Source organism: Anopheles maculipalpis, chromosome 2RL, assembly GCF_943734695.1.
Source record: "Anopheles maculipalpis chromosome 2RL, idAnoMacuDA_375_x, whole genome shotgun sequence".
NCBI lineage: Eukaryota > Metazoa > Arthropoda > Insecta > Diptera > Culicidae > Anopheles > Anopheles maculipalpis.
The window spans coordinates 50978827-50998382 of record NC_064871.1 but is presented as its reverse complement, the minus strand read 5'-3'; the positions used below and the strand labels follow the sequence as shown (position 1 = coordinate 50998382).

General features: G+C 41.4%; 3 protein-coding genes across 8 annotated transcripts in view; 1 reads left to right on the top strand and 2 right to left on the bottom strand.

The window, feature by feature from the left end:
• LOC126558700 (probable G-protein coupled receptor Mth-like 5) overlaps positions 1-19556 on the bottom strand; it is a 200865-nt gene that overhangs the window by 24072 nt on the left and 157237 nt on the right. The window lies entirely within an intron of this gene.
• The window catches only part of LOC126556681 (tyrosine-protein kinase Fer-like), a 51297-nt gene that overhangs the window by 935 nt on the left and 30806 nt on the right, over positions 1-19556 (top strand). For all 5 annotated transcript variants that reach the window (XM_050212104.1, XM_050212101.1, XM_050212099.1 and 2 more), the window contains exon 2: positions 3848-4038. In XM_050212104.1, coding sequence (XP_050068061.1) covers positions 3848-4038 — 191 coding nt within the window. The remainder of the gene's footprint in view (positions 1-3847; positions 4039-19556) is intronic.
• LOC126556551 (basement membrane-specific heparan sulfate proteoglycan core protein) overlaps positions 1-19556 on the bottom strand; it is a 206664-nt gene that overhangs the window by 173848 nt on the left and 13260 nt on the right. The window lies entirely within an intron of this gene.

Sequence of the window (19556 nt, the reverse complement as noted above, 5' to 3'; positions counted from 1 at the left end):
TTTTTTTTTATTTCCCTGCCTTTTTTAATAGCACCTTCCATCACGCGCACCATTGCGTGGAATTCATTTTACACTACCATCGACAGTGAAATGCGTTTCCGATGCGTGAGCTGCTGAATTGCTGTTTTTGTCTTTCGCCTTACGTTTTGTGTGTTGTTCGGTGAAGATGAAACGGTCCTGGGATGTAAAATGCAAAGAAGCCTGCTAAATGGGAAACAACTAAGGGAAAGAACTGGTCTCTGAGCACAGGGGAGCGTTAATTTTTGGAGCAAAAACTTTCAATCGCTGTTTAGTTGCAACAGCACAGACTGAAGCACAGATTCTTCGATTAGAATGTTGTGCCAAACAGTTTTGTGGTTTGTTTGTGCTTGGGATGAAACGCCAAACTTTACCAAAAGAGCTTCGTTTACAAACAGCAGTATTGAGATTTTGTTTTCCCCCCGTTTTTATTTCCCACCATATTCCTTTCCCTTTTCTGTTAGCATCTTTAATACGTACAATTTCATCCACGCTCCACGCGTTACGCCAGTTATCTCACCGAAATTCCATGCTACACGCTTTGTGTCTTTCAGAGGCCAGCTTTCCGATGGATGTTATTTTTGGGGATGTTGTTTTTGTGTGCCGGTTCTTCTTGTGCGTGTGCGTAATTATAGAAATTTGCGGAAATCGAAATTAACAACAACAGCTCTATAGACTGAGCCGTTCGGGTGAAGTTGGAGTTGTGTGGGGTTTTCCTGTTTTATGTTTGTTTCGAATTTATAACGCAGTATTTACTGTGTGAAATTGTTCGTTGGATTTTGAATGTATTTATTATCGTTTCAGTTAGATTTTACTTTGAAATAATTTAAAACAAAGGAGAAAATGAAATAATTGCCAGTGCATAAAAAAAAATCAAAAATACATTCATACAAAAAACCCGCCAGTTCTATTCTTGATACAATTACCTGGCGCGCGTTCAAAGAACGCTCATTTGAAAGAAATTAGCAAATGGGTGGAAAACCCCCCCACACGCTGGGTGCACCAAAATTCAGCACCACGGGCACCTAATGCTATTGTGCTATCATTTAATTTGAATACATTGTCCGCTTTGAAGGTTTCTATTTCCGACCTGTTGATTTGAAGCGTTACCTCTAACAGGTTTGTTGTGAATATTAAATGTATGCTCAGCAGTTTATTGAACATGTGCTGTGTTGTGAGCACACGAAAATCGCAAACAACTGCGACCCATTTGAAGGGTAAATTCAGGGTCAAATGGCACCCCCGAATTAGAAGCATAAATTTATGCAACCCAGTCAAATTAAAATATTCATCGACCGGCTTTATTTGCGAGGGAGTTATTTTTCTGGTATTTGCCTAAAACGCAATATGAAGCACAACTAGCTGGATCTGTAAAACGTAGGATCGACCTTAGGATCGCGTTATTTGTTTTGTTTGGAAAAGTCTCTCTGATGTTGGCCTGTTCTTTTAAAGGACACGTCGTCGTGACATGGCCCGGTCAACAATGGATCTCCAGGAAACTCGATCCCTGGCTGCAGCTTCCCATCCATGTAGGTACCCGATCTCCGACAGATCACCCTTCACCTGATTCAGCCAACGAATTCGCTGTGCTCCCCGGACGCCTCGTGTCGAACTGGGGGTCGCTGACGAATACCTTACATCGTATCAGCCATCGTATCCTGCCGGTGTTTGCCACCGTCAGAACCACCAAGCGAATCAGTGTGCGATATATCTCACATTTCTTGCGGTCTCGAAGTCTACTGGATCTCAGCAGGTGGTGAAGGCCGTAGTAGGCACGATTTCCCTGAACAATACCTCTCGGGATTTCTCTGCTGACATCGTTATCCGAAGTTACGACAGTCTCAAGATAGAAGAACTCCTCTACTACCGCTAGGATGTCGCCGTCGACTAACACGTTGCTTCCGAGTCGGGCTATATCACGGTCAGAGCCTCCGGCAAGCAGGTATTTTGTCTTCGTCGCATTGATGCTCAATCCAATTCTATTGGCCACGCGTTTCAGGCGGGTGTACGCCTCGCACACCGCCGAGGTTGTCCTCCCGATGATGCCGATGTCTTCCGCGAAGCCAAGGAAATGGAAAGATCGATTGAAAATCGAGTCCCGGATGTCCAAGCCCGCGCTTCGCATGACACCCTCCAGAGCGATGTTGAGCAACAAACAAGAGAGTCCGTCTCCTTGCCTCAGACCCCTGTGAGATACGAACGATTCCGACAGCATGTTCGATACTCTCACTCTGCACTGCACAACATCCATGGTGGCCTTCAACAGCCGGATCACCTTTCCAGGGAATCCGTACTACTGCATGGTGTTCCATAGTTCGGTCCGATCTATGGTATCGTAGGCAGCCTTGAAGTCGATAAACAGGTGGTGCGTAGGGATCTGGTGCTCCCGACATTTTTGGAGGATCTGCCGCAGAGTGAAGATTTGGTCGATTGTCGATTTGCGATTTGCTCCAACAAATCCAGCTTGGTAGTTGCCGACAAAATCTGTAGCAAGGGGCTCCAGTCTACAGAAGAGTATTCGGAACAGGATCTTATAGGCAGCATTCAGGACTGGTCTGGAAGTTAGCGCAGTCCATCCTGTCGCCCTTTTTGTACACCGGGTGTATGACACCCAGTTTCCATTCGTCCGGTAGTTCTTCCTGATCCCAAATCTTAACAATCAGCCGATGCATGATGGCGGAAATCCTCTCCGGACCCATCTTGAATCGTCATCGTCATCCTGGCTGTCGTAGTTCTGCACTCCTCTGCTTCCTACGCCTAGTTCGGTGTCTCCTGCATCTGCTCCGTTAAGGTGTACGTCGAAGTAGCACTTCCACCTGTTAATCACCTCTCGCTCGTCCGACAGGATATCTCCTTCCTCTCTGCGGGTGGAGCGATCATGGGTGAAGAATTTAATGGCACATTTATCATTACAACAGAAAAACACGGTGGAGGCTCCGTCATGCTATGGGGTTGTATGACATCAAAAGGAGTTGGCAAATGAAATTCTTAAGGCAAATGTTAAACCATAAAGTGTTGAACAATTACTATGCAGATGATTATACGTTCTATCAGGATAATGATCCCAAGCATAAGGCATGGATGACACGAATGTGGTTCTTGTACAACTGCCCATCAGTGTTAGCAGCTCATCCATAGTCATCAGACCTAAATATACTCGAGCATGTGTGGTACCAACCAAAACAAAATGTTGCAAAACGCTGGCCTTTCAATTTGGAAATAGTGAACAAAGAATGGCATATTATCGATTCAAATTTTTGTTTGACATTTGTCCAATGCTCATAGAAATGCTACTAAATATTAATATAGCTGTTTTCAAATACATTTTAAGGTGTCCGACTTGGAATGCCCAGCGCGATATGAAGACTTATCTTAATTTTCACCCCATTATTTTCGTAGAAAAGAGCTTTTTCAATTATTTTTTCACATCACCGTTTAGAAGGGAAGTAGAAGAAGTCACCTGCACAGTTTTGATTATGTTTTACAATTCTAAAGCACCAATAAATGCATTGAAATGTAGAGAGAACGGCTAAATTCGAAGTATCTGATTTTGAATACCTGTAGTGACGAATCTAGACCAGTGTGTAACTTTCCGTTTGAAAATTCTTAAGGCTTCTAAATACTGCAGTCTAAATGCATCAATTTGATGCTCAAATATTACACTGATGTATGCTGCCTCACCGTTTCTTATCAATACGACTACTACTGTTCCATCAGTGTCTTAAAGTGTCAACCCACAATATATTATTTATTGTGCTTACGAGCATAATCTTTTATTCGTTTATTAATAATGTATTAACATTTTCCCCTATTCTTGGCTTTTTAACAGGAAGTCACATAATGCGAGCGTGGCGAAGCTTCATGGAAGAATTAGAGCATACGGCCAAACAAATTCGCACCAACGCAGAACAGTTGGAAACGGTCTGTCACGAGAAGCTAGCCAGCCTGTACCAGGAAAAACGACGCGTCAGAAAGCAGTACCAAGAGGAACACACCAAAATAGCCACCCAGTTCAGCCATGTAAGTAAAGACGGCAACCAACAAAAAACCATTTAGCAATTGTAGAGAACATTTATTTTCTAGCTGCTGCTTCTTTTTTTATATTTATTTGCTTAACGTAATAAGTGTGTATATCTTGTTCGTTTGTGATTAGTGGTCAGGTTCTCTGGTGCAACCCCTTCGTCAACACCGCACAGCAAACAAAATGGTCTCCATTAATAATTCGAACGGCACACATGTTGACCTTTTTATGTCGTTTCAAATGATGCCTTGTCAGGTCAGTATCGTGCAATTGTCTTCGTGTATTATTAGCACGCAGAACAGAGGCAGACTGAAACTGAGCAAATGAAATACGTCTGGAGCATGCAAAAGTACGGTTTATGCAGACGATCGATGAGCACAGAAAATTTAGGTCAGCTGTAGGTCAATTCAGCACCACGCCTGGCTGTAAATTACGGAATATTTTCAGAAATTTTTGAACAATTCAAACACTCTTACAAATGCATAAGGAGAAAATAATCCTAAAATGAATCGTCTGGCTTATGCAAACACCTAATTGTCCTAATGGATGCAACAATAATAAAAATAACATACAAAGTGTGTACAATGCAGCAATGTTTGACAATTTTGTGCCGCAAAAAATCATTTTTATACGATGAACAAATAGCAACTAATGTTTCTGTTGCTATAAAAGTTAACCCTGCAAAAGTTTTTTAGCTTAGGTGGAAATAGGGCGTTGTGTCATTGCAGAAGTATGCCAAACCAACCGAACCGAACTTCTGAACACGCGGGAAACAAACGAACCAGAATGACCGACCGACGGTACTTACGACGGAGTACGACGATGGGTTGAGAAAATGTTGTTAAATTGTGGTAGCGTCGTATGGTCACAAGCACACATACACACCCGTATATGTGTACCTATGCATACGGTGGGGCTGCTGCAGATGACCGAGTCATGTAGTACACGGCCAACTATCAACATACTCTGATGATGCTGTAGGCAAAAACACATGATGATATTATTGCTGTCTTTTTCGTTTTTCTCGCACATCATGCTGTTTCTCACGCATCATGCAAAAGTAGTCAACTGGAATGCCTTTCGGTGATTGTTTGCCTAATGTTATATTGCTTTATTGAGAATATTTTTTCTATAAACCTCAACACAATTGTAGGAAAAACTGCTTTTTGAGAACAAAACAAAGCTTTAAAGAATATTTTTAATTGTGCTGTAGTAACGTTGTAATGTTGAATGTTGCAAAACCGCATTTTTTCATTATTATTGCACATGTGTCCACGTAATTATTTTTTATTTATTTATGTGTTTTGCTAAGAACAACATTCCTCCTAGTTACATCGTAAGCAGACACATACCGTAAACATTATTTTTTGTTATTTAAAATTAAAAAAAAATGGCAATTGTTTCAAATTTAGAGTTTGATGAACGATATTGTTTTACTATCTCACAAATTTTTGTTAGATTGAATCAGATCCCTACAATTTATTATTTCGTTTTTTAAGGTTTGTAACTTAGTTTTTAACTAAGTTTTTTAAAGTATATTTATATCCAGGTTACGGTCCAGGTCGTACGAAAAAAAAGCTTTACATTTTGAGTTACTTATGCCTCACGTTTTACATATCTAAAAATAATTTGGTTGATTTTTGCATTCAGTTTTTGAAATTATTAGCCCTTCAAAAGCTATTTATATTACCAAAGGGAGATTCAAATGATAGCGTGCGACGGGCCAACTTTAGAGAATAGCTCAATCGCTTATGAAATCCTCAACCACTGATATAGAAATCCCCAATACATTAGCGAATAAGCAAAAATAGATACAAAATTATCCAAAATAGTAACGAAAGCCGGTGCAATAGATATGGAAAATGTATACAAGCCGGTTGAAGAGTTTACAATGTAAACAAACTGTTATACAATAAAATTTTATAAATAGACTACTTTTTGTGCACGAAAACCAAATGAAAATTAATTTCATAAAGTGATAATTGAAAAGTATTTGCTTTTTACAATCAAACGACAAAAATAAAAAAAATCGTATCTCAAAAACATGCTAATATTCGAATTGGAGATTTAAACCAGTGCGCATATACAGTATTGGACAAAATAAGTGCAACCAATAATGAAACCCTACATTTTTTTTATTCATAAGGGACGGCCAGGCCGCATTGCTATGAAACCCTACATTGAAGGTGCAAAATAAGTCAATTGCGAGAAAGATGTTTTTAAGGTGATTGAAACAGCACTTTTCTTGTATATTATAACAAAAACTTCATTATATGTACGTAACAATTCATGAAAAAAAAATTAAATAATAAATCAACGTTTTGCTCTCTCCTGGGCAAAACAAATGCAACTTCGCGTGTTGTTTGCCGAATTTAAATTGTCTTTCAATATTTTGTTGCAAATCTTTTATTTTCAATTAGAGCCTTGCATCTGCGAGGCGTAGATTCGATCAGGTGGTCAATTGATGCCCCAAGTGCTTCTCCAAGTTTTGTGGAATTTCTGCGAAAGCCTTTTTGATTTGTGCAAACAACCTTGCGTCGAACACCTTCACGATTAATTTGCTGATTCACGATCTCCTACAGGTTCTCTAAAGGGTTCATATCCGGTGATTGGGGCGGCCAGTTCCATCACCATGATTTCATTACCCTGGTGTGAAAAGTGGTCAAACAGTGGCTTGACCACTTTGGTGGTGTGCCTGGGATCGTTGTCTTATTGGAATATCCATTTTAATGGCATATTGCATGCAGCATAAGGCAACATAACATTTTTCAGGATGTCAATTCTTTCGATTTGAAGAATTGGACCAAGACTGCTCGCAGAAAAACAATCCCCAGATCGTTACCTTGCCTGCGCCATGCTTCACCGTCTTTTGACAGTAACGTGAATCTTAGCGTTTTCCAGCTGGTCGACGTACACGACAAATCCCGTCGCTCCCAAAGATGTTGAACTTCGACTCATCACTGAATAGAACCGTTCGCCATTTTTGCACATCCCAATCAATATGAGATTGAGCAAACAGAAGTATTTTATTCCGGTTCCTAAATGAAATCAGAGGTTTCTTCGCCGGATTTCGAGAGAACAATCCGCCTTCAACTGCATATCCATTCGCTCCTTGAACGAAGATTTGAAAGGATCCTTTTCATGATTCGTACGATCATAGTGTCCTCTCTTGGCGTGGTGGACGGTGGTCTTCCACCTCTATCGTACACATAAATCCTTCCGGTTGCACAAAATCTCGAGCCCCATTTCGAGGTGCCATTTTGGTGACTGGCAACAAAAATATAAAGAAAGCATTAGTAATGGCCTTCGTCAATAATTACCAACGTGTATTTACTTTGTAATGTTACAATAATGCAAAAAGAACACTTTTTACAGCAAACGATTCTTTTTCTTACGTAAAACAAAGTTCTAAAACGATGCTGGTAGAGAAAATAGTTGTTTTGACCAGCACAAAAGGTTGTTATTCACAAAACATTCGCTGTGATCTGTAAATTTGACAGCAGATTGCTGCAATGAACATGTAGCAAACATCTAGACTCTTGAACCGTCAACTGCAGTAAGTGTCCCGTTTTCTATTTAAAAAAAATTGAATTTGCTGATCCTTTTTTATGATTGTTCTGTTTGACTTGCACTTGTTTTGTCCAATACTGTACAAATACGTTCAAAAATCGTTCAGGCGAGTAACGATTCGACAGAACCGTTATGTTTTTGTGAATTTTATGTATTGCAAGTATTATTAAAATACCAACATGTGTTAATATTTGGTGCATGCAATCATAAAATATTAACTTAAAAAAGCTTGTTTACAATATTTTAACTCTCCAACCGGCTAGTATACATTTTCCATATCAATCGCACCGGCTTCCGTAAATATTTTGGATGATTTTGTATCTATTTTTGCTTATTCGCTAATGTTTTGGGGATTTCTATATCAGTGGTTGAGGATTTCATAAGCGATTGAGCTATTCTCTAAAGTTGACCCGCCGCACACTTTCATTTGCATTTCCCTTTAATCATCAATCATTCTCTTAAACATCTTATGAGCGTTAAAAGGCAAATTCTTTCAGCATTTATGATAAAAAAATATGGGATTAATACATGCGAACAAAGAATATAGTATACTTTTTAAGGAATTTAAAATCATTTCTTCTTTTTGGCTAACGACAGACTAGGCTCATACAGGTCATCTAATGGCTTACAAGACTTATTTCTATCACGTAGTTGATTAGCCTGTTTTTTTTTTTATTCCTAAAGGACGAAAAGGCCTTATTGCTTGAATAGCCTGTTCTCACTAATAAAAATATTTAAAAAAAACATGTTGTAGGTTTCTGTTACTTTTATTTATTTTATTTTAGTTCCACCCAACGATTTTCTTACATTAGCATGATGTTATCCACGTGTTTCAGCAGAAAATTGAATTATTTAACCCAAGAAAATGGTAGTGCAACGTTTTATTGCAACCAGCAGCCCGCTGCCGTGTGTGACACGCATCTTGTGCGACCAATTTTTGTTCACTCGCCCTTTTAACGAAATCAATTGTGCAGGGCCAAAAGTCAAGAACGATATCGTTCAAATCAAGATCGTCTGCTTGCATGTGAAGAAAAGAACAGCGCGCTCGATGATCGTTTTCATGTTTTGAAGATGGAAAAAGCGAGCAAACGAATGCATAAATCGTACGGTTCAACAGCTGGCTATTCCACTGAAAAAGAGAGCGTCGTCGTTCGTCATCATGTCTTCTAATTTAAAACAAAGCATCCGCCATCGGTTCGTCTGCAGCTCGGTTGTGGTACGAAACGTCAGCTAATCATCAAATTAATTAATCCAACACTGACACCGAGCAAGTCTACTAAGCTTGAAGTGTCCTGCGTGCCTGTGTTGACATGCCTTAATGGTCAATTTCGGTTTTTGTTGTCTTTTTGTAAAACTATTCATCTTTCACTTTACTTTTGATCAGTTCAATTTTCAATTCATCTGCAAAACAAAAGCTAAATTAAAGAAAACGGCTCAAATATACCGAGTCAAACTGCGCGCTTGAATTTATTAGCGCCAATTATAGGTCACCCGGAGCTGTCGGTCCGCGGAGGGTGGCCATGGTGTGTAGTGGTCGTGATAGTGTAGTGTGTCGCCGCCTCTCCCTCCATACGGCCCACATTGTGCGAACGCACACAAACGGAACCGTGTTTCGTCGAATGCTAACGCCGTGACTTCTCGCCCTTACTTCACGTGCAGAGCTGTTCGATTTTTGCTACACCGGCCCACAATTCTCCCACTTTGCTAATCGTTCATGGTTAGGTTTTTTTTTATTTGCTTCTTCCTCCATATCTCTCTTAACCGGTTTCGGCAAATCGGTAGGCAAATCGAATCTTTGCTTCCTCGAGAGACAAACCGTCGATCCGCGTTGATTTGCGCAAGACACAGACAACTTGGTTTGCCACACACAGCACAACGGCTCAGCTCGAGCCGATTGGAACGGTCGGTTGGTTGGAACATGGCCAAATTTGAAACGGAGAAAGAGTCTCGCCAGTACGCCCAGTGTAGTGTGTGTGTGTGTTCCTGTGGTACGATCGCGCGAGCATGCTCAGCGACGCCCATGGGTGGGAGTAAAACAGTGAATTAAATGAACAAAATCGCAAGCAACAGCAGCAGCTGACTGTATAAATAAACAAAAAGAGCCATGCCACAGGTTGGCAGGGCGTGTAGACGGGCTGCGTGTATACATTGTATTGGGCAACATTGCGGGAACACGGGAAACACGTGTTAGCTTGTGAATGAAAGCAAAAGATAGGAAACTTCAGTTCCGGTTGATGAAATTTCCAGAAGGCATAAGATCACCCATGGTCACATGCAGCAGAGACAAATTGGAGAAATACGCTCCATCTCAAACTCGAATATTTTACCGACAAAAGAAAACCCATTGACCATTCATTCAAATTACAGCTGTTGTTCAGAAATATTTAGCTTGTATTTGTTTTTCGCCTGCAAATAACAGTCCACACGAGCAGGATAATGCTACCGGGTGAAAGTGATCTATTTGACGTGAAATGGACTACCTACCCATGATAGCCTAAAATAGAAGATTACCTTCTATAAGCTTAGGAAGCGATGGTTTCTTGGGAGCAGCATCATCCACGGGGATGGCAATGTAATCAACCGAATTACCATGGCCATGGGGATGGCAAATAGGATCATACCATTATGGTACTTGTGCCCGTAAAAAGCACTCAGGGCAATGTATATGTGGCCCTTTTAGGCAACGGAACATATTCATGGTTTTTTATGATTATAGTTTTGTAGTGCATTGCCAAAAGTGCCAAAAAGGGGGTTTAAGAGCTAGAAAGAGTAAAAATTAATCTTCCCAGTTGCTTGCAAATGCTTCAAGAATTGATAACAATTATTGATTTCATTTAAGATAGCTAATTACAAACTAAATCAGTCAAAAAGAAGCACCAAAAAGCATTTCTTTCATCTTTTACCCTACCGTTGTTTCACACCGGATGGGTCAAACGAAGAAACAGTGCCATATCCATATCCATTTGCCAATGTGTACACCAATTGCATTGATGTTGCTCTTAGCCGAACCGATCTACATTCCACCGATGGAACATCGTTCATTCGGTCAATGCGGTGAATTCCTAAACCGTACGCCATTGACGGAAAGATGGAGGCTGAAACACCGTTTTGGGAGGTGCGATCCTCCGGAAGGGTAAGCTGAAATGACGCCCAGACGGAATGCTACAGTACAACAATTGCCATCAATTATCGCAGAATTGATATTAATTGGATTTTAGTGGACTCGTTGTTCGTTTAGGGACTGACCATTCGGATCGAACGACTGGCCCAACGTGGGGTAGAATGTTTGCTTGTTTGAAGTTGGTTGGACAGTGTCAGGAACCTGTACACTCGCTTCGATAGTTGTTGCGAAAAGCGAACGATTGCAATAAATTGAGATAGGAAATGGAACGCTTAAATAACAACAAAAAATGGTATTTTAAACTAGTTTCTTACGTTTGTCATTATAAACTAGGGCAAACAGTAAACTGTTGCAACGGAAAGTGTTTAATCTCCCCTTAATTCAAAACAAATCTAAAAACAGCTTTTCCTCCAATGCGCCGGCGTTTGTAGTTTATCTAATCGTCTGACAGCTGAAAAACCAGATGCTACTAAAGGCGCTTGCTGAAGCTTTCCAAGACAAGCCGCTTTTAATAAAGGAGGAGTTTTGAAAATTAGAGCAAAGCAAAGTAAAACTCACCACACCCAGCCCATCGTCGTCATCGTTGCTGAGGAGCATCGTATAATGTTCGCTCCACATTCTCCCTTGTTTTCAGATTTTCTAGCTCAACTAAAAGAAAGCATTTGAACGGTTGAACGAAAGGGGCATCTGCTAAAACCGCCAGGGCAGTTAGTACACAAAAAAAATGCACTTGAAAAGGGAGGATGGTGATAGGAGGAAAATGAAGGTGGGAATCTGGTTTTCGATAACTCTTTGATTTCGGAAGTGGATTTTCTCTCAAAAAAAAAGGAGATTTTGTTCATTATCGACAACTGCGATAGATTTATTGATGTTAAAAGTGGATGGTAGATGGTGTTGAAGTGGTTGTACTATTAAGGGCAATTTATACTCGTCTTCATCCCCTCATTCTTTGGGGATACAACATAACTATGTCTGATAGTTTTTTACTTAAATCACTTTTAGCTCGAGGATTGAATATAAGAGTTTTTCCCATCTTTCCAATATATGGCTTAGGAATGAACTTATTCGCCTTTTTTTCTATATGTGTTTAAACGTCATGCCTGCCATCGATCGACTTTCCAGACATTTAAATTCGATACCATGTCGTTGGATAGTCAATTGTCACTACGGGGAAAGGGTCCGGTTAGGATTTAAACCCCGATCTTCCCGTTTGAATATTTGAAATATTTTGACACCTATGAGTAGGTAATGGAGCAATCTTCCCTCTTATGCCGTTGGTTTGACATGATCGTGCTTGTTTCAGTTGTCATTAACGATGAAGTTGCAACGTAAACAATTAATTGTTCACACCCACTTAGAAAATTCAACTTGGTCCAGAAGAAAAATAGGGAAATTCCTTAAAAACGCTCTACTAAAAACCTTCTTTCTTTGAACTTGTTTTGAAAAGGTTTCGGAAACGTCAAAGCATCACTAGAAAGGTTGAAAAAAATCGTCTTTCAGAAATAGTTTACCATCAGCTGAGCTAGAAAGTGTTGAGAGCGTTACAGGCTAACCAGGGAGCGGGCCCGGTGGTGTAGGTGACAACGGCGCCGGTTTTCATACAGCAGGATCAGAGTTCAAATCCCATTCTGACCGTCCCCCCGTAGTGATTACTGATTAACCCACTACGAAGCCCGGCGTGACCTTAGAGGTCGTTAAGCAAAGAAAGAAGACAGGCTAACATTGGACACCTCGGATGGGGATATTGGAAAAAAATAATTAAAAGACGGTGCAGCATAAGTACCGTCAGAAGAATCGGATTGAATGGCAAACTAGCCGCTCTTTTCGTGCCTCAAAGCAAGCAGACAGAACTCTGAAGGCTAATTACATTGCCAAACCATGTGCTCCAAAAATTGTATGACCGGGTTCTAATGAGGTACGCGGGTTGCGTTCTTATGGATGACGAAACGTACATAAAAATAGAATTGAGGCAAGATTCTGGCCAAAAATGTTTTGTTGCAAGCCATCTGCAGCTGTGGGCACAAAACACGGGTTTTTATAACAAATCAATCTATCAACTCGACAATTTATGAAGATCAGCGTATGGAAAAGTGTGTTTTGCTTTTATTAAGCTCATAAAGGCCGAATTAAGCTCTGGCCAGATTTGCCAATTGCCAACCAGTTGTGCGGCAGCTTAAGAGAGTTAACAAAATAAAGTTACTTAAATTCATCCGTACATATACAAATATATTTTTCTTGAATTTTGTGATACAATAACAATAAAATCCCTTTCGTTTGATGCAGAAATTATAATTCTACGTCAAAAATGTCTCGTTTTACAGCCTGTGATGAGTGACCGAATTCTAAATTAATTACACTTTAATCATTTTACCTGTTTCGGTTTAACTCCTTATGACTGCTCGACTGTTTGGCAGGTGCCGGTCAGAATTATCAAATTTTTATGCTGAAGTCATCATAGACCCTAAGTTTAGCTTAGTTTACAAATACATCAAAAATAAATGTACAGCTAATTCCTCAACATTCGCTATTAGGTTAATTTATTCTTCACTGAAGCCAGTCGCTCAATAATTTTGCAAGGAACAACTTTGTAAAGAAGATTCAACTGGCAAAGTTTTGTAAAGCAAAAATAACTTCAATATCGAACTCGAAAAGCATGGAGGTCATAGACTATCATATCTTCCACAGGTTTTTATTCAACGAAGTCCCATGGGAGTCCCATGACCAAAATGCTATGTACAGGCTAATTTTATTATGATTTTCGATGTATTATTACGGCTTGTGGTTGTAGATTTAGTGTTTTGGCTTAACGACCTTCTAAGATCACACCGGCCATCGAATGGCTTACTAGACTTGCCGATACCACGTAGATGGATAGCCATGGATTTTAGTAGCCAAGCGTTTCGGAAACGCTTCCAACTGTTTCACCAACCATTTCAAATATGGCTGTCCAGTTCTACTTGACGTTTGTCCACTTCAACCTAACATTTGTCCAGTTCAACTTGACCTCTGTCGAGAAAGGGCGACAGTTGTCCAGTTCAATCTACCCGTTGTCCAGTTCATCTTAGCCGTTGTGTAGAAATGTCTCGCACTTGTCTACTTCTACTCAGAAACCCTGTATTTCTGCAGTACTATTGTATAGACAAATAACAGTGATTATCAATGTTTATTTAAGCAAATTGAACTTTTTACACGAGCACGATATAGCCAGAGGTTGTCAGATAACTAACATAATTGCTCAGTACACACTGTTAACCTTTTTTTGTACCATTTTTCATTCAACGCCTTCCAATTACGGAGAGATCATGTGTAGTCGATGCATCATTCAGAGAAATTCTCCCACGCTCCCCTCAGTAGCGTGAGGCGCCTACTGTGTCCACTACCATTATCAGTAAACGTATGAGAAAACTGGACAGAAGCGTGTGAAGTGTTGTTTTATTTATATTTTTTCCACACTCGTCCCATCGTATGCTACGCTGAACGGGCCGTTGGGTAGCAATAGATAGCATCTGAAAACATTAAACGGTGTGATAAAATGCTACAACGAATGGTCACATTAATGATCGTTTCATTTCAACACTTAATTAAATCCAAAGCATAACATTCACTTTCCACGTGGCCGAGCTGTGAAGAGCACTTTTCTGCTTCGATGATTTCGGTGAAATTGCTGTTTGGAAGCAGTCGGGTAGGGTAAGCGGGAAAAGTGCATACATTTCTTTGGGGCAGTGTGTTAAAGTGATCGTGTGTCGGATCAAAATACAGTGAAACCCAGGCACTGTCGGTAGGGAAAGAGGATTATCCAGAACAAATCCGTCATACCTAATGAATCTCTTACTTATCCTTGGGTGACGTTTGACGCGTGACGGTGCCGACAGCTGATCGAAAACGTTAGGATGTATGAGAGAGGAAATCAAACAAATACAGCAGCCAGACAGTAGCGATTTGGAACTGTTGATGAGCGGAAAATTAAAGTTCCACCCGCGGATGGTGAAGGTGACGGAGTTGATTTAATAATTTACCCCAAAATCTTCTCCCAAATTAACCACCGGCTCGGTACAGTCGGGCCACGATAACATCACTGTATCTTCAGTTAAATCTCTACCACCGGTGCCTTCCTCTCCACCAGTGGTCGATCAATTTAGTCAATTTTATTCAATTATTCACTTACAGAAGTGTGCGGCTGAGTGGGAAGAACTGAGCCATTTTAAATGGGCATGATGATTTTTCCACCGTTTATGGCAACACAGTAGCAAGAATATCTCAAAAAGGAAAACGAAAAACTGTTTTCTGTTTTCCTCTTCCACACTCCACGGTATCCACAGTGGCGAACATCTGGTTTTGACAAATTTTCCATCTACGTTCAAACCCCGTCGTCAGGTCGGAAGATACGAACGTCTACATAAATTGTGCTAACGTAAACCGACTGCTCGTTGGATGATTCGCTTGGGAAATTTGTTTTCCCTTGCTGGTAGACTACTTCACTTTGGGGGATGATTTTTTTTTTATGATACGTTCATGATGAACGATAAACAGAGCCTTCATTATTCAACTACACATAGAGATCTTGGAAGACGTGTCTTGCACGGAAAAGACAACGCGGTAATTGATCCATGAAGCAAGAAGCTACCCTTTTTCTGCCAACCTGCCGGCAGATGCAAATTGCTGAGAAGAGTTATCATTGTAATTAAACGTAACACAACACGTGAAGCTGAAATATAAATTATCCTTTCACTGGTCTTTAATCGTGCAAATGTTATTTATTTTATTTATTTATTTACAATTGATTATGACGGTCCAATGCCGTATTGTCAACACCGCTTGTGTTGAAAAAAAAAAACAAAATTACAATCATATTGATAAGGCATTTCATCCCTATTATTTGCCTTATCCCGGGCATACTCGGTTGTGGATGGTTGTGGTGATGGTGTTGATGATGCTGATGATGCTGATGATGATGATGATGATGATGATGATGTATTCGTGGATGATGGTCCGGTTCTAATGCGGTGGCTATTGTAATGATGGTAGTTGATTGCATCCGAATTCCGGCTATTGTGGTGTTGTGGCTGATCTATTGTTGATCATTTTGTTATGGTCTGGACTGTAACGAACAAATAAACATCGTTAAGACAGCACGAACATTTATTTGTCTGCGTACAGTGCTCTCCAGTGCATTCCAGCAATGGCATTCCAAGCTCAATCTAGTCAACGTCCAATCAAAGGATGATCGACAAGCTCTATCCCGCAGCAGCGAAAGCGACTTCACTACTCCCGAGACTGAGCCCGCCAAACACCCCGAACCCGACGCCAATGCTGTCAAACTCAATGTGCCAAAACTGGACTGGAGTGGAGAACACTGCACTTTCAACAACGCCTGCCTACCTTTTACGGCAGTGTTGGAATCGCCCTCGAGTGCTGCTGCCCAGTCATCGGATTACCCGTGGCACTACAAAAAATACACTTAAAACATAGACAACACAACATTTAACAAAAAAGGAATGGGGAAATACGAATATGGATTGGAAGGATACTTGGGATGTGGAATCATAGGACAAGACCGTTGTCTCTGGCGAATCGGTGAATGATCCTCATGTAGGAAAGGTCCTTGGTAGCCAACACTTCTCTAATTTCTGTACCCGGTCGTCTGCCGATATTCTCGACTGCGCTCAACAAGGAGGGTCTTGCGGTTTCAAACTCCACGCAGGACCACAGAAGGTGATCCACATCGTGGAATCCGTTACCGCAGCCACATACTTTTGTCTGAGCCAGAGTTATACGCTGTAGATGAGCATTCAACGCAAAATGATTCGACATCAGTCGAGACATCATTCGTATGAACGCCCGGTCTACAGAGAGCCCATCGAACCAAGGCCGCAGGGACACTTGCGGAGAGATCGAGAAAAGAAAACGCCCGAGTTCATCCGCCTCCCACATGCTCTGCCAGCGAGACAGGAAAAGTTGCTGTGGGAAACGAAGGAACTCCTGGGCCGAGATCGGTCGGTCGTAAAAAGCGCCTTCTTGGACGCCTGTTTTGGCCAGTGAGTCTGCCTTCTCATTGCCGGGAATTCCACAATGAGAAGGGACCCAAATTAGCGAGATCCTATACGCCTTATCGAACATTGAGCCAAGCAGTTCAATGATTTTTATGGTGAGGAAATCCTGACTCTTAACAGCCTTCGGAGATCTCAGAGCTTCAATAGCACTAAGGCTATCAGTGAAGATGAAGTACTGATCCGAAGGTCTCGCTGCTATCATGGATAGTGCGTACAAAATTGCGGCTAGCTCTGCGGTGTAAACACTACATGGCTGCCTCAATTTGAAAAATGCCTCGGTGAACTCGCTAAAAACACCGAAGCCAGTGCCCTCCTCAGAGGATGATCCATCAGTGTAGTACTGGCTTATTTGGTCTAAATGACCATACTTATTCATGAAAATACCCGGAACTACCCTCGGGCGAAGATCATTAGGTATGGTCTTAATTTCCTCGCGCATCGAGGAATCTGTTTTTAAAATGGAACTGTAGTTCTCAGGAAGGGCAGCACGATTTAATGCCTGTGGAGCGCTAGGATGCACTTGTAGGGCAACAAAATCTTCATAAATCTTGAGGATTTTGCTCTTAGAACCTGTCTCTATAAGCGCTTCAAAATTTTCTATTATCAAGGGATTTGATACTGAACAACGGACTAGAAGGCGAAGCGACAGCATTTCAAAACGTAGTTTGAGCGGCATCACTCCGGTCATCACTTCTAGGGACATGTTGTGTGTAGATTTCATGCTCCCTAGTGCGAGTCTAAGACAGCGGTACTGTAGCCTTTCGAGCTTGAGTATCAACGTATTGGATGCCCAATGGAAGCATATGCTTCCATATTCCAATACGGATAGTACCGTTGTCTTATACAGTCTCAGGACGTCTGATGGATGTGCGCCCCACCAGAATCCTGTGACTGTCCTTAGAAAGTTGATTCTTTTACTGCATTTTTGCACCAGACGGGTGAAGTGAGTACTCCAGTTTAGCCTAGAATTGAACCATACACCAAGGTATCGAAAATTGTCGGTAATTGATATCTTTTCACCATACAGAAAGACATCAATTTTCGGGTCATATAGCCTTTTCTCCCTGTTTTTTCCCGTATCGCTAAAAGGAGAAAAGACTACCATCTCAGTTTTCGTTGCAGAGAACTTGATACCAAGGTTTTCAGACCACTCGGAAAGATTATCCAGAGTGGTTTGTAAAGCCAGTTGTATTTCGTCGGCGTCTCTGCTTGCAACAGATATAACGCCGTCGTCTGCCAATTGTCTAAGACTGCAGTTTGGCGCTAGACAAGAGTCTATCTCACTAACATAAAAGTTATATAACAGTGGGCTCAAGCAGGACCCTTGTGCTAGTCCATGGAAACTGGTCCGTTTTAACTGCACGTGACCATTGTTGAAATTCATAGCTTTTTCCGACAAAAGGTTGAATAACAAGTTATTCAACTTTGGTCCCAGGCCCGCATTTTCTAACTTTTGACTCAGTTTGTATGGAGAAACTGAGTCAAATGCCCCCTGTATGTCAAGGAAGATAGACCCCATGTTCTGCTTGCGTGCACGGGCAAGCTCTATTTCAGTCACCAAAAGCGCTAAACAGTCATTAGTACCCCTGGCTTTACGAAAACCAAACTGAGTACTTGAGAGAAGGTTGTTGGTTTCCAACCATTCTTCTAACCGTAAAAGAATCATCCTTTCAAGGAGTTTCCTCAGACACGAAAGTAATGATATCGGCCGATATGAATCGTGTCTTGATGGCGGTTTGCCAGGCTTCAAAATAGTGACAACTTTCACTTCCCTCCATTCTTGCGGGACGCTGTTGAACTCCAACATATCGTTGAAGATTCTTAACAGACGTTTCTTGCCCATGTCGGGAAGATTTTGCAGCAGTTTGCTGTTGATCTGATCCAGGCCTGGGGAAGAATTTTTGCTTGAAAGGAGAGCAAGCGATAGCTCAACCATAGTGAACGGTGAGTCCATGATAGGGTCACTGCCAGGCGCATTTTGATGAAAGTTCTGCGCAGGAACGAAATCAGGGCAAAGCTTGTGGGCAAATTCATTTAGCCACTCGCCAGAAAAGCTTTCGCTCTCGTTGATGTTGTTGCTGTTTCGCATCCTTCTAGCCATCCTCCAAAGCGAATTAAGTGATGCGGAAGGGTCTAGGTTATTGACGTATCTACGCCAATAACCCTTTTTCTTCGCCTTCAACAGGTTTTTACACGATCTCTCCAGTCCTTTATATTTTTCATATAAAGACCTTGAGCCCGTGTCCCGGAATGCTTTAAACGCCTCCCGCTTCTTATTAAAAGCCGCTTGGCAATCCTTGTCCCACCAAGGAGTGGGAGGTTTTTTGAATGTCCTTGCTTGGTGGGAGCGCCTTGTTTGGGCCTCAAGAGCGCACTTGTTTATAATTGAAACAAGTTTTTCGTACTCCTGAACTGGAGACAAATCTTCCAAGTCAAGAGAAAGCGAAGCGGCTACTAATTCACCGTATCTTGTCCAGTCGATGTTCCTCGTTAAGTCACATTTAACGGGGATTCCACCTCCTGGACATCCTCCCTTGATGTAGGAAATTTCTATCGGCAAGTGATCACTGCCGATAGGGTCCTGGATCACCTTCCAGCTAAAATCCAGGGCCATCGCTGATGGACATAGAGACAGGTCCAGTGCACTCGCCCTACTCTTCGGTGTGTGCATCCTAGTTGCCTCTCCTGAGTTGAGGATTGAAAACCCAAATCTGTCGCAGATGTCTCGGATAATTGGAGCGCGAATGTCATCCTTATCGCAGCCCCAGTCGATTCC